Source organism: Solea solea, chromosome 4 (genome assembly GCF_958295425.1).
Source record: "Solea solea chromosome 4, fSolSol10.1, whole genome shotgun sequence".
Classification (NCBI taxonomy): Eukaryota; Metazoa; Chordata; class Actinopteri; order Pleuronectiformes; family Soleidae; genus Solea; species Solea solea.
The window spans coordinates 14,871,540-14,886,788 of NC_081137.1; the positions used below are offsets into that span (position 1 = coordinate 14,871,540).

A 15,249-nucleotide genomic window follows, 5' to 3' on the forward strand; every position below is an offset into this window, starting at 1 on the left:
TTTTCATTTTACATACAAGTCATTACATATTTTACATTCTAAATATTTGGCTGGAATTGTTTTTATTTAAAGTTGATTATAATGATGTTTATGGTAAATGGGGAAATATAAAGTCTGATTTACATTTCTTTGATAATATGAGTTCATCTTCACAATGAGTAGTTGTAGTAGAACTGGTGACTGGCAGAGTTTATGAGAAGAGGAAAATGTATTTTAATTGTGTCTAAATGTAAACATTTATAAACTAATCTGGCAAACAACATTAAATCAAAACAAAATTTTAAGATTAATCCTACTGAGGAATCAGATAATGACATTAAGACAAATTTGTGTTTTCTTCACCTTCTACATAACTCTACAATTTTAAACATACCCTGATACCTTTTAAACACTAAACCAGGTCAAATATAGATATTTTCTTTTTGTGTTGCGTTCATGAAAAGTTTCTGTCGGGTTTGCCACAAGCAATGTGAAATTTATGTTGTACCAACAACCTAACTGAAATTAAAAACACAAGTAAATATTGGAAAAAAAAAAACAAGTCATGTTTTAGAAGATCTCACTACAGGTAACAGGTTTCATAACATGAAAAATATACACCAGTATTTTTGTCTTTGTACATTAGGCCAAACTGCTATAGTTCAGTAAGCAGAATAATCATGAGACTGTGGGTCAGGGCAGGGCATGACAAAACAAAACGGGCAAGCATACTGTATACACAACCCCTCAAAGTAATCCCAGAAACACTCAGCAAAATACAAAGCAAAAAAAAAATAACCTAACGCATGCATAACAATTCTTACCAAGGACAACACAGATAAGGAAAAGAGAGGCTGCTAAAATAACAGAATATTAAAGAGGAGGACCTCAAATTTTATATGAGGATATGAAAAATTAACAGGGGAAACTTCATACTAGGGGGATTATTGCTACACCAAAATGTTACCAATCCATGATATCTTGTGTACTGGCTAATCAGTAAAATCCAACATACTGTAGGTACACAATGTCTCCCTCTTTTTCCACATTATTAACACTTGTTCAATGCAGGGTGAAGTGGCCAAGCGTTTTATTAGGAGGCACTTTTGAAAAAGATAAACAAAATTTAGCATGCACATAAAGGTATGTAAGGTAAGGGATATGTTGCCTTTCTCAAGTCAACTGAGCAAGATGGTAAGACTTACAAGAGACGAGGACAAACTAAATGATTCAGGTACATTGTTGAGAGAACAGCTTTGTAAAGTACGATGGAAAAAAAAACCTTCATCAGTCACATTATGTAGGTCTTACTTGAATCAACTCTTCTTCACAGGTGACATCCGTCCAAAAGGATCACGATTCTCCATTTAAGACATTCTGATAAAACAATCTGAAGAGAACTAATGCATGCTGGAGTGGAGAGAGGGAGAGTGGATAAAATTCTATGTCAACCAGCGCTATCCATTTGGTCTAGTCTTCATGGATGGAAAGGGAGCTTATATATTATCCAGTTTAGTCTGTGCTATATACATGTCTTTACAATATCTTCCTGAAAGTTGGAGCAGTTCATAGACTTGAAAAATGTTTTATCATCTTCTGGGTTTGTTTTACTTTTTTGGAGTTGGCACTTGCTTGGTGTTTTCTCAGCCTTGGTAGTCATCATTATGTTCAGCTGTAGCCTACAATAGCCAGTCTGTTCCTGCCAAAACAAAGGCAATTAAGCCCGGTGGGTGGAAGAGCTCAGGAAACAGTGCCATCTTGATTTTCAATTAAGACCTGTAGGAAAAAAGAGAACAGAAAAAAGAATCAGAAAGTTGAACAACACACATCATTACATGTATATTAACATCAGAAAAACTTTAGTCAATTGGGTAAAAAAGGTCAGAAAAAAGGTTTACAATATTCATAAACAGACCATATACACTAACCAATAAAAAAAAAAAAAAGAACAGCTACAGAAAAATCTAAAACACAATGGATGACCGCAATAATAACAACACCTGTCAGCTTTTAACAGGTCAGGCAGTTTATGTGAACATTTTCAAACAGTTTCAGGTGTTCTTTGAACTTATGAGACTTACTTTATGGAGTTGGAGAAGCAGCTGATCTGACTCTAACGTAGTAGTAATAAATCTTTTTATTGAAACAATCCAATGTGCATATCCATATTTACGAAACAGGTGAAGAAATACATTGAAAGCACAGGTACAGCAAGTTGAAAGCTATGATGCAACCACATTCAGAATTTCAAACATTTTAAAAGCTGGGGACAGTGACAGCTGCTATTTCTTTTGACTAACATTTGGCTATGCAGTCAACTTCAACTGTCAGACCAAAACATATTCTCACGCGTTTACATGCATGTTAAAAGTTTGATTTTAGTCCGATGAAGAAAATAGGTTTCTGAGTGTCACGTAAACAATTTGAGTAAAATCGAACTACTCTTAGTTAGACTAACATACCTAGATAATTCTATAAATCAGATTACTTCTGCATGTATACACTTATATGGACTGGACTTTGTGTTCTGCGCCAATATTTCCTTCCCAATCTTTGACCCGCGAGTAGAAGGAGATGATGTACAGTATAAACTGCAGTACTACTGAAAAAGAACAAACAACACCAATCAGGATGATATCATGTAAACTGGCAACTGAAAGAACCAGCCAGAGGTTCTGCGTATGCCGGCACATTAACTGAAAATATTGCACGACTCTTATGACTCTGAATGTGAAGTGACACAATGTAGAGCAACAGAGTAAAATGTACACTCAGTCACTCACTCACTACACCATTTGTCAACAGGAGGAGCCTCAGTCTATTCACAAAAACACATGCAAGGCCGGTTTCAAACTGGATCAGTGTGTGCGGCACTTCAAGGCTGCAGCACGCCTCTCTTTTTTTATTAAACTTAACACTGGCCGCCTGAGTTTTGACTTCTCATCTATTTTCCACGAGATAGAGTACAGAGGAGTATTTAAAAGTATGTTTTTCAAAGATTTTCAAAGGCAAACTCTAGCTAAAACATAGCAGAAGCTGTGTGGAAGTTCTGTGGTAGAAGAACAGGAGACATGTGAATGACAGACGAGCCCAAGAGGCAGCAGATCAGCACGGCTTCCATCATGCACTACACACGCATGCAGAGTGAAACTGGACCAACAGTTCAGCTCAGTTTCATGCCTACCGACTGACCACTGAGCCTTTATTTTAGCGTTACTGTTACAGTGCTATCTGTCATTTTTACTGTACATGTGATACTCTTTATTTCCCAGCCAGGGATGGGAGTTGCAAACTAGTAAATTGCTATACTCTTTGTCTCACTACATTGTCCCTGATAAAGATTAATTTAATTAATTTAATTGTGATCTCTGCCACGTTTTTTGATGCAGTATCTCTCTTTGTCCTTAACCTCATCTCTAATTGGACGGGTTAGCTAAAGTCTTCACAGACTCAGATTTCAGATGGGGTTTTGTGACTTGTCAGTCTCTATGGCCACGTCTTTAAATATTTCACACTTGAGCCGTTGTACAGTACAGTATCACATGCCCTTTAGCTACAAATGACCAAACTAGACAGCAGAACAGAACCTCGAAGTAGTGTAAGTTTATATTGACATTAAACTACATTTCCTTTTAAGTTTAGCTGGACCAACATGAAAGTATATCTTAACAGTTCAAGATTCATGAACTACAAGAAATTGCCAATACTTGCCCTGAAACATGAAGCTAGATTCTTGCTAACATCACTCAAACGCAGTCTCTTGGCTTTTCCGTACACAGCGGGCAACTTTCCTTTTGAATGCACCATTTCTGTCCTCCCTCCACTCTTTCTGCAGAGAAGAAAAAAGGGTAAAAACAAGTTGTGAGAGTATGTGAACCATGTGTAAAGAGTATTTCATACCTCCTTATTGGTTATCATAGCTCACTACACCATAATTATGACATATTGGTTTACTTAAAGAAAAATATATTATTGTCGTAAATAGTCAAAACCATGTAGTTCATCATACATTTACATTTTAATGCCATCAATACCAAGAAAATTCTTCGATTTTGCAGAAATGTGATACTGGGATAAACATACATTTTTATTTTTTTACATATCAACTTACTGCAGCGTCCACGTTGGCCGGTGAGTCTCCATTTGGATCAGCCAACATAGAGATTACACTTATCATGATGGTTTCCACTGTGTGGATAGGCAGCCAACGCTCCTCTGGTTTCTCATAACCATACTTGTCCTCACCGGGCTCGTGCAAAATAGAAATACATACATCTCCATTCTTGTCAACTGGGGGGGGAAAAAAACATGATAATACAATTTATGAAAATGAAATTTTGAATTTATGCATAATGTCATCAAGGACATTTAAGTTTAAGTGACAGTTTTTTTTTTTTTTATTTAAAGTATTACAATTGTCATGTTTGCGCAGTCTGTAAGATGTTTGTTAAAGGATGCCTTGGTCTTAAAACAACAAAACAAGTCTCCCTACTAGTGCAAATTGAGAGACCTGAAGGGCCTATTTAACATATTCACTTCCACCTGCATTAGACATGTAGCTGGAGCACCCTTGGTTGCAATTACAGTATTGAGCTTACATTACATGGATGGTTTTGTATCAGCTTGTACCAGAAGCGTTTGAAGTAGACTCTGTAAGACTCTTACTGACCTCATAGTAGTAAAGTATTCCCCTCACCGTTTCAATAAAAGCAGTTGAACATAATGACCTAATTCAATAAATTACACTGAATAAGGCAAACATGCACTGCTTTTAAACAGGCACCAAAATAACATGATCACTTTGGAACAGATGAAACCTGCACCTTCTTCAAAAGGGCTGACTACTAAAGGCAACCATCACTGACTGTGTGGAAATTGTGTACCTACCATTCGGGTGCCAAATATCTGTGATAAATTTCATTTTAGGTGGCCTGAGAGGGTAATCTTTGGGAAATGTCAGATGAGCTTTGAACACACCACCTTCACTGTGAACAGAAAAGATCGAAGAGAAAATCCAATATATTAGGTAAACACTGTAAGAAAAAAAAATGCAAGTACTGTAAATTCTTCATAACAGAGCAATAAAGAACAAATATAATGACAGGTAATAACAGACTTACTACAATGTATCTGGAGGACCAATGATGAGGACTTCCCATCTGTAGAGATCATCATCCTCAATCAGGCCTGCTGAGAATCCCTCAACTGGGTTTTTGTTCAGCTCTAGATGTGAAAACAAATACATAGCAAGTCTAACTGACAATGTTTCATATCGTTATACCCACAGTGTATCAGGAGGATTATTGAGGGCCAACTAGTAACACAATTCATAATTTTATCTTGGAATACTCATTATATAAAGATATTAAATACTGAAATACCTTTATCAATTATTAAAGTGGCGTTAGAATAATACAAATACGTCAACAGAACCCTTTTTAAAAATTGTTTTTCTTCATTGTGCAACAGTTTTAGTGTGCAACATCTCTAGATGTCAATGACCACCAAGTTACAAGATTTGTGTAACGAAAATAAAAGAATACATATAAGAGATCTTGACAATTTGCCATGAGGTGCAAGCATTCTTAAATCATGTGCATACAAACTTGCAAGATACAGAACAATTTCACCAGCAGTTAGCATTTTTGCAACTGTATTTCTAAATGTTTCAGATAATCAACATTTACTTTAACAGGGAATCTAGTTTGAGAAGATAAGAACATATTCAATTGTGTCTTTATTGGCCAGCTTTGGCAAGGGTTTGTGCTGTGTCACGGTTTTTAATTATTGCCTCCTCCAAAGAGGTTATGTTGTGTTTTTGCCAGTAATACAAAAAATGGGCATGGACTTCCATGAACTTCTCTGGGGATGTAGGTTATGGCTCAAGGAGGAATGATTAAATATTGGTGTTGATCAAGATGCAGTTCACCTATTGCATGTATTGACACTGTGGGAAACTGAACAGTCTTGGTGGAGGGTTTTAACGTTTCCTCTATTTGAATATATGAATAGTTCTCAAGATGTTGGATATGCTAGGTGACCTTCTGACTTTATGCACATGTTATAAGGGTTTCAAGTGAGTGCTGAAGATACAACAAACCTCAACATCCTCCGCAAAAATTAATGCATGTATGAGAAGGAAATGAAGGACTATGTGTGCTTTATACCTCCTGACAATATGATAGCTTTCTCTTTTCAATCAGATGTCACAAAAAATATGTGTCGTTGAATACTTGGGAGTGAACACTGTGTCAGATTGTACTCTTTAACAATCTCACCTATGATCTGAAATTAGTACTACAACCCCAAAAACCTTATTCGACGTATGTTCCGCTCAGACGCTTTTAGAACGTGGTTAAAATTGGAGTAGCTATATTTACTTCGCAGCTGACTCTTTTTAAATGAACAGAGGTTAACATTAGCTTGTTAACTTGTCGTATTGAAGCGAACAACAGCAGCAGCAGCGTTAACTTTAGCCTACAGTCTGAGTTAGCTTTATAGAATAAGGACTCAATGTGATTAACCAAAACATTCGTCATCTAATGAAATGCTCGGGGGATTTATGTATATAATAACAACTGCAAAGGCCGTAGAGGACAAAATCATACGTGACAAATGCAAAACGCTATTTGTTTTGTCGGTTAACATATATGTAAACACATCGAACCAGTTCGGGGCTAGCGTTAGGCTAGCTGCTTCAGGCTAGCACAATAATGGATTGACGTTGGGACTTCTGACAGCGGCTCAAACTGAAATCGGCATGCTAAGTCGAAACTCAAGTCTAAGTGCCACCGGACACGCCACATTCCATTTCTTATCAAAAGAGGAATGTACCACACAATATCTTCTCCCACTGTTCCCACGCGGTTTATCTGACACGGGAGCTTACCGTAAGTGTGGAGGGTAGAAGAAAACAGTTTGCGCTAGCACTATTTGAATCACAGCTAAAGGTAGGGTACATCGTCAGCTCGGCAGCCAGCATCGGCTACCACCAAGAATTTATTACCTGCAAGCTGTCTCCTGAGTAACAGCGCTGACTGAGGCTCTGTCATACTTTAGCGATAAGAATGCAGCTATGTTCGATGGCAATACTTCGAGGTAAACGGGTTATTTTAACGTTCGTTACACAGACTCCGTCCAATCTATTTTCCGTTCGACATTATTGTCATTCTTCTTCTTCGTCGCCTTTCCTGCAACTGCTGCTGCGGCTTCTTCTTCGTTCTGCTTTTACTGCAGCAGACGTCCTGACTGACGAGGCACTGCCATCTTCTGGATATACCCTCAACTACAGAATTCTAGAGATTAAACATACTGCAACAAATTCCATCCCCAAAATAAAAATATTTGTATTATATATTAAACAATTTGAAATGCATCTCCTACAACCTTTATATTAACACATGTTGATATCAATTAATATTATAAATAAACAAATGAAAGTGTCCTTTGATGTTTGTGGTCTTTTTACTTTGTAAAGGCTGTCTCACCTATTAGTTAAAGTATACAATAATTGTGCTATTTGAAAGAGTTTACTTTTCTCTTAATCTTATTGCACTCCGACTGACCTTAATGGTCAAATTGGATTATAACCACACAATAGAACCCCTAAATTGGACACACTGATGCCAACTAACTAACTCATTGACAGATTTAAAGATACATATACTGATTGTAACAATGGATCATTAATGGCATTTCAGCTTTGCAGCCATGAACAGGGAATGTTGGCACAGAGAAAATTGGAAATGGAAGTTCCTCCATCTTTAACTGTGTTATGTCCAGATATCATGGTCCAGCTTGTGGCACTTCTGGGTCTCATTAGGAGGCAGCACCTGGCTGGGATCATGCATCTGATGATCCAAACATTGCATTGTGCAAATTCAGGATATTCTGTCTTGGGTTCATGTTCTTGATGAGGCTCGATAACGACACACATGAGCATTCATAGGCGTCAGCAAAATCTAGAAAAATTATTCAAGTGGAGTCTCACAGAACTGGAGCTGTTTATAAATTCTGGTGTCAGCAAAGCAGACATTGTTAATGAGATATTGGTTGGTCTAAATTCAAATCCTCTATCCCTCTTTCTTTGTGTGTTTGTTCTTGTATTGTTAACTCTTCAGGACTTTCCTGGGACAGACACTGACCCTGTCAGGACCAGTAGTCCTCGTGGAGACCAAAAGAACTGGTTAAGTGAAGGTGGTAATTGTGGTTAGGTTAAGGTTAGGGATAACACTTTGTTAAGGTTGTTTAAATGAATGGAAGTCAATGCAGTGTGCAACCATGCAACCAAATGTCCACAAGATGGCGCTGCTGTATAAGCCTAAAAGCTATAGGCTTTGTAACCTGGCGAATGGACATTAACACAAGCAAAGCGCAAAGTGACATACAGCAATTTTGGACTTTTGCACCAGTATGTGTAACTCATTAACTAGTTCTCTCAAACAGTAGAGGGTCTGCTCATAAAAATGACAAAAATGCCCTTTTACACTTGTCGGTGTGATGTATCACCATGTTTAACACCCATATTGAGTGTCTCCCCTCTTGACACTTGCTATGAATATGTTGTTCTGATGTCCACAGAACCCTAAACTGTGAGTGCGGGGTCTGCAACCTCTCTGCATGAAACAGGATAGGTGGAAACATTCATCATCTTGAAGTGGCTGCTCTTGTCAAAAACAAGCCCAGACCAGACAAACGAGACATATTTACAGACTCCATGATGACGTTTCTTAAGTCTTCAGACAGACAAGTGTCCTAACCTCTCCTCACAAATCATTAGAGCTGAATGTCTCTCACTGGTACAAGCTTATCCTATAAGCCTAAGGCTGAATTGTCATCAATATTTTTTGTTAAAGGTTCAATGAGATTTCTTTACAGTTTATTGGTGGAAATGTAATAAAACTACGTATATTTATACAAGCTTTAAAATAAGGGTCTTGCTTTACGGGGATGTCAGCAGAAACTTACTTCACAAATGCAGAATAATGACATTCTAGAGAGAAGGGATAAGATGCAGTACAAGGATCAGTTTGAATTTGAACTCCCTGTAGCAGCCAGGGTTCGTGAGCTGTGCATAAACAATTGTGGCACATGACAGGCACCTTGTGCCACATTCAATGTGCTGATTTATTATATTTCTGACAAAACATTTCCCGTCATACAGTCGAAAATGTTGACTAAACCAGGCATTCACCGATAGAAAGCTCTACCTCAAGGCCACAAAGCCCTTGTTAATGGTTTAATTACCGGCATTTCCTCTTGTTTTCAGCCTTAAGTTGTCATTTTCCAGAAGTGACGTGATCACTTGGTATGCTAGGGGAATAGTTTGGGCAACAGGACATGTGTATGTGGAATAACAAAAAAAGCACTCACACAGACACGCACACCGAAAGGTATGTGGAAAACATTTTAGAGGTAACGGTTCGACCTGCAATTAAAATACAATAGGTATTGTGCGCCATGTTTCGGAGCACTTTATCTGCATACCTTCCCGTTTCCCCTGTCGACCCTGACTGCACAGGAAACTGTCACAATGGCTAATAAATTGTCCAGGCCGATCAATGAAAGAGCCAAGGAGGGAGCGGATGCAGTCAGTGTTTACTCAGGGAGCGTTTTAGTCATGAAAACAGCCATGTTTTGGTCATAGTTGCATGCTGGTACAAACAGGGGGAGAAGTGCACAATCAGTACGGCGTCTTAAAATCAACAATAACCAGAAAATGGAGTATATGTATGTATTTACTGTTGTAGAAGACACAACTTATCCATGCCAGTGTTTGTGCTATTCTTACTCTTCCACTGATGAGCTGCAGAAGAATGATAAGAGAAGTCAGACCACATTTGTGGATGTGAAGTTGGACTCTTTGCTTATCGCCAGTTAACTGCTGCAGTGACATGACATCACACGGAGGAAGAGCCTTCTTCACCCTCTGCTGACCCTTATCTGGACACTTGCGTCACGCAGGCCTTCCTGTCTTCGGCCTCAGTCAACATGGACAGAGCTACAGTCGGTGCAGTACAGTGAAGAAGAGGAGCGAGTGAGAATGTCACCGAAGAAATCAAAGTACGATTGACAAATGCACAGCTCTGTGCGTGTTTGAAGGGCGACACAAGCACAAATGAAATGTGTTGATTGGATTGTGTGTGTGTGTGTGTGTGTGTTTCTAGAATTTGTTGGCGTTAATTAGCACAGTGGTTTGGTGATTGTAAATGCAGAAAACCCCCAGTAGTAATTAAAGAAACATTTCCATTAAAATAAAGAAAAATGTGTTATTCTGCTTGGGATGAAACATGCATATGTATTATATCAATGCATACCATTATGTTTTGATTTAAAACAAAAGGCTGGAGAGCACCAATCAAACCGTTTCGCAGTGTCAAGAAAATGACTTGTTTGGAGCAGGGAGTGAGTGGACGGCCAAGCATATGCAGCCAAAACTGAGGTTTGCCTTATAATGGCATATGCACATTCTGGTCCCATGTATTTAGCATTCCTGTTCCCGAAGCTTGCTGGCCACTGGGCTGCCGTGAGCCCATTCAAAGACACAGGCCCTGCAATGGGGGTAATTACAAAGACCCATGCAGCCTATAAATATGAACTACAGCACCAGATCTGCAAATCACTCTCAGCCACACGGTAGTTCAAATTTCAAATGAGAGCTTGATTTGAGCTTTTTCTGCTTAAGTGGGAATAAACGAGGAGAAAATGATTCTAACACAAGAAAACAGAGCGATGATACTGAGGCAGGCAGTGGAGTCTGAGCTGGTTTTTCACCTCCCAGACAGATCAAGTGAGACTGATGAACCAAGACTGAGGAGTCCAGCTTGGTGGGAGCAGTCAAATAAATAATTAAATGGGCATATAAAAGATGCTGTCTCTGACCCGGAACACTATATATAGTTGCTGCTCTCATTCTCTCTCCCTCTCTCTGCTGTCTGCTGCAACAGGGCACAGTACAGTCCCCAGATCAGTGGAGACATCAGCAAAGATCTATTCAAATCCTCAGCTGCTCCACCAACAGACATTCTCCAGAAAGCTACTGTCAGGCACAGACGGTTCAGGGGTCAGGAGGTCACGGTGGAGAACAGGCCAGAGCAGCAGAGCCTACACTTAAAGTATCGACCAAAGCCGAGACGGCTCCGCTTCTAAAAACAAATGGGACATACTTGACTTTGAGGACAATTTAGGGATCAACAGTTGACTATTTGTCCATCATTTTCTGGTTTAAACAAGTAATAAACCAGCAAATAAGTGAAGAAATGATCCAAGAATACATTTTTTTGTGTAGTGAAATGCAGCGTGCAAGTATTTAAAGAGAAGCATCAAAGGCTCTTGTACAAATAAATGCATTTTTCAGGACAGGCAGGAGACCCTCACAAATGAAAAAAAGGTGGGCGTTTTTCTACATACTGGAACCAAATGTTAGACTGTTGTCTGTCCATTCACTCCCTACAGGATCTTTAACATACTGTACATATTGTACTCGGAGAACACGGGACACTTGGCAGGAAAAGGAAACATGTCTGTTTCACTGGAAGTAAACGTGGTGGACTGAAGAAACAATGGGCCAACCGTAAACACGATGTGTGACTATTGTTTTAGAAAAAAAAGAAGTCGACTGCTTTAATTGCTTCTTGTTTACTTATGACTGTCTAGATTCACTGGGTTTTCCAACGCAGGATTACAAACTTTAAGTCAGGTTAAACAATAACACAGATAATATTTCGCTGTAGCTGACAAGGTTGGTTACTCTAATTTGATTGATAACTTGATTATTATGGCATACATGTAACAACATTATAAAACTCAAATCACCACTTGTAACACAGGCTGACCTTTCCGTTCATACAGAATCACACAGACATTTCTTTAGATTGCTCACAAACAAGATACCAATAGTTTCTTTAGTTGAATCTTTCGCTATTAGACAACGTAGTACAGAATGAAAACAGAACACTGATGATTTCAGCTAATTAAACACAAGATCTTTGGTTTATGTGGACTATATTCAAGTGATTTGTGGGGAAAAAAAGACATTAAAGTTCTGTAACTAGTGCCAAAGAATCTGTTAAAAACATGAGGGTAAAAGTCGGTGGAAAAGATTGTGGGTTCTCTGGAACTGAGTTAAAGAGGTGGAGACACGTGCGTCAGAGGCACAGCTGATAGACATGTGTCAGTGGGACATTTAAACTTTTTGGGCAGACACATGTTGTACTGCAGAACGCGTCAGCGTTATCGCCCCGAGGCGACTGCGCCGGGCGATTAGCGGGTTATCTCCCATCCTGCACTGGAGGCCCCTGAGCTGAGACAGGAAGGAAGGCTGGGGTAGTGACTCAGTGGCTCCAGGCCACATGGTAGCATAATGCAAGAGATACTAGGTCCAGGTCCACCAAGCCGCTCTGAAGATGCAAAAAACACACACAAGAGCCCAAAGACATGAGCAGCATAGCAAACATCCCAAAGAAAAAGAAGGGGAGGTGGGGGTTTCGGACAAGGAGACAGGACCCAACTGTGTACTGTGGCTCCGTCCTAAAGCCCCGAGAACACTGACTGGTTTAGTTTAGTCCTCTTCTCTTTTCCTGCATCCCCTCATCCTGAATGTTAGTGTGCAGCATGAGAAAAAAAACATTTTGCTGCTCTGTGTATCACACAAGAGAGGATTCTCAAATATCAGTGTTATTAGGAAGTGAGAGGATAATTGTTTTGAATGTGGCCCTGCAAAACAGACATGATCATTTCAGTCACAGTCAGGAGATGCTCAAACCTTTTCCCCTGGTGGGCTGTGGGCCAAAAGTAAACACCAGTTGTATTGTATTCTGTTGAATTAAGAGGCAAGGAAGTTCTGGGGTCCTCAATTAAATATTCATGTTTGGGTCACAAAATGTCATTTTATTAAAAAGCCAGAAACACACATTACAATCATAAAGTGATGATAAATATTTATAACATGGAGGTAGTATTATGGCATCTTATTTATAATGCAAATTCCATCTTGGTAATAATAATAATGGTAAAATTATAGTCAGGAGATATTATAGTAATACCATGTTATTTCCAGGGTAATATCCAGGTGATAGATTGATAGTAAAAATCCATGTATGCTATCAGAAGTGAAATATTTTTACATTAAAATGTTTGGGACTTGATATAATGTTGAAATTCATCCTCCATTATGTCCTGGAAACTTATTTTATTGTTATTTCCAAGCTATTACTTGGTGATTTTGATAGAAATATAATGATATGTACCATGATGTTACTTCCCTTTTTCAAAATGCTGACCACATTATTACCAATTTGGATCTGAACTGTAATAGCAGAGGACATATACAGCACAACGTAGACTGAGCCAAAGAGAAAAGATGCTTTTAGGACTTGAAAACAGGAAGTGATGAGACCTGTTTAATGTGTAGCTGCAAACCATTCCACAATCGTTTTTGGGATGGTGCAGAACAGCTGATCAACTGACCTCAGGGATGCAAAGGAGTGTACGGCTGATGTAAGTGGGAGATGTAAGACAGAGGGAGGCCATTAAGACACTTGTAAACAAACAATAAGGACTTCAAATGGATCCCGCGGCGTACAGGGAGCCAGTAGAGGGAAGCCAGACTGGGGAGAAATATGTTCATGCCTAAAAGGTGAGCGGCAGCAGAAGGCGAAACTAACTCCAACATAAGGAGTGCTGTAGTAATCCAGTCGAGTTTTTCAAGGTCACGCTTTGGCAGAATGGATTTCACCTTGGCTATTTGCCTTAATTAAAAGAAGCAGTTGTTTTTTTTATTAAACAAATAATAAAAAGCACAGTGGTCTATCAAATTATAGAGTCCATTATTACCCCTCAGGTTACTAACCGCATCCATCTTCTACCGCTTTATCCTCCACATGAGGGTCACGGGGGGTGCTGTGCCTATCTCAGCTGACATATGGCGAAAGGCGGGGTACACCCTGGACAGATCGACAGTCCATCACGGGGCCACACAACCATTCACTCTCACACTCACACCTACAGTCAATTTAGAGTGTCCAGTTGACCTAATCCCCATATTGCATGTTTTTGGCCTGTGGGAGGAAACTGGAGAACCTGGAGAACCTGGAGAAAACCCACGCACTTACGGGGAGAACATGCAAACTCAATGCAGAAAGGCTCCTGTTCCGAACCCTGCACTATTAACCAGCCCTGTTACTAACCACAGGTTTGTTGAAAGGAGTCAAAGGACAGGGGGTGGTAGAGATGCTGCTTGGGCCAAACAGTACAACCTGAGTCGTCTTGTTGTTAAAACTGAGACAATTTAAAGCCACCCATGCTGTGATGTCATTGACAAATCATTATTTACATAAGACAGCCGTCTGCATAAAACAACATGCCATGTTTCTGAAAGATAGAAGCCCAAGGGAAGCGGATGCAGTGAGAACAGGAGGGGCCTGTTGCGATGCGAAACGCCTGCACAGAGGAGCCAAGCTTCTCCAAAACCGATGCCATGACTCAGTCTCCCTCGTCCTCTGCATATCTTTACATCATTGATATGAATGAAGACAAAAAAAACTGTGATATCATCTCACTTTATCTACATTTGCATGTGGATGCATGCTTTTGTTTCATTGAGGTAAAGTAAAGCCCTCACCGGGACGTCATTAGTAGGCTACTCAGTCTATGAGGGAAAAAGGCCTCCTGGCAAATGTCCTTGCTTGTCATTCAGCAGATTTTAGGTGATGCTGTGAGGAAAGCTCCATCTGCACACTCACCGTTTTATACATACACTCATCTCTCATTTTGGTGACAGAAACAAAGCATTCTCACAATTAGCTGGAGATATTTTTGCTCCTGATTTCTAACACAGATAACACCTTTTCCATCCATTCAGAGACGGGTATTTTGTTTTCCTTCCGGCACTGTCATCTTACATTACTGGTGCCAGCAAAAGAACAGATGTCCCAGCAGTCATTAAATGTGTTCCACCTCTTTCTGCCATGGAGAATAGAGAAGTTATGGAACACAAGTGGCCGCTGAAAATGTCATAACTCTGCCGATGGCATTGTATTCATTCATCGTTTTTCTTTTCCGTCAGTGTTCTTCTGTAACCACAATGAATGTCAATGACAACCGTGGGTTCCTCCAACTTTATATTCCCATGACTGCAGCCGTGCTTGTTGTGATGGTGTAGAAGTCTATGCTACTTGTACATGCTCAGTGTGGTTTGGCGGCTCGCAGTCAAAGACATTGCTTTGTTCATTTTCTTGTATTTCAACCGCTTATCACTGGAAAGCAAATAGC

The 15,249-nt window shown here is 39.5% G+C and overlaps 1 protein-coding gene across 3 annotated transcripts; it reads right to left on the reverse strand.

Moving 5' to 3' along the window:
* Nucleotides 1-1,052: 1,052 nt before the first annotated feature.
* ube2g1a (ubiquitin-conjugating enzyme E2G 1a (UBC7 homolog, yeast)) lies at nucleotides 1,053-7,196 on the reverse strand. 3 transcript variants are annotated; one of them, XM_058628081.1, is made up of 6 exons: nucleotides 6,986-7,194; nucleotides 5,100-5,202; nucleotides 4,867-4,964; nucleotides 4,091-4,269; nucleotides 3,691-3,808; nucleotides 1,053-1,755 (listed from the first exon to the last, which is right to left on the reverse strand). In XM_058628081.1, exons 1-5 carry the CDS (start codon nucleotides 7,029-7,031, stop codon nucleotides 3,722-3,724), a joined length of 513 nt encoding a protein of 170 aa, XP_058484064.1. In that variant the 5' UTR covers nucleotides 7,032-7,194; the 3' UTR covers nucleotides 1,053-1,755; nucleotides 3,691-3,721. The 3 variants fall into 3 exon arrangements, with proteins under 3 accessions (XP_058484064.1, XP_058484066.1, XP_058484065.1); XM_058628083.1 differs by lacking the exon at nucleotides 1,053-1,755 and adding an exon at nucleotides 2,099-2,578 and having other exon boundaries at nucleotides 6,986-7,196; XM_058628082.1 differs by lacking the exon at nucleotides 1,053-1,755 and adding an exon at nucleotides 2,099-2,581 and having other exon boundaries at nucleotides 6,986-7,196.
* Between the last annotated feature and the right edge of the window lie 8,053 nt (nucleotides 7,197-15,249).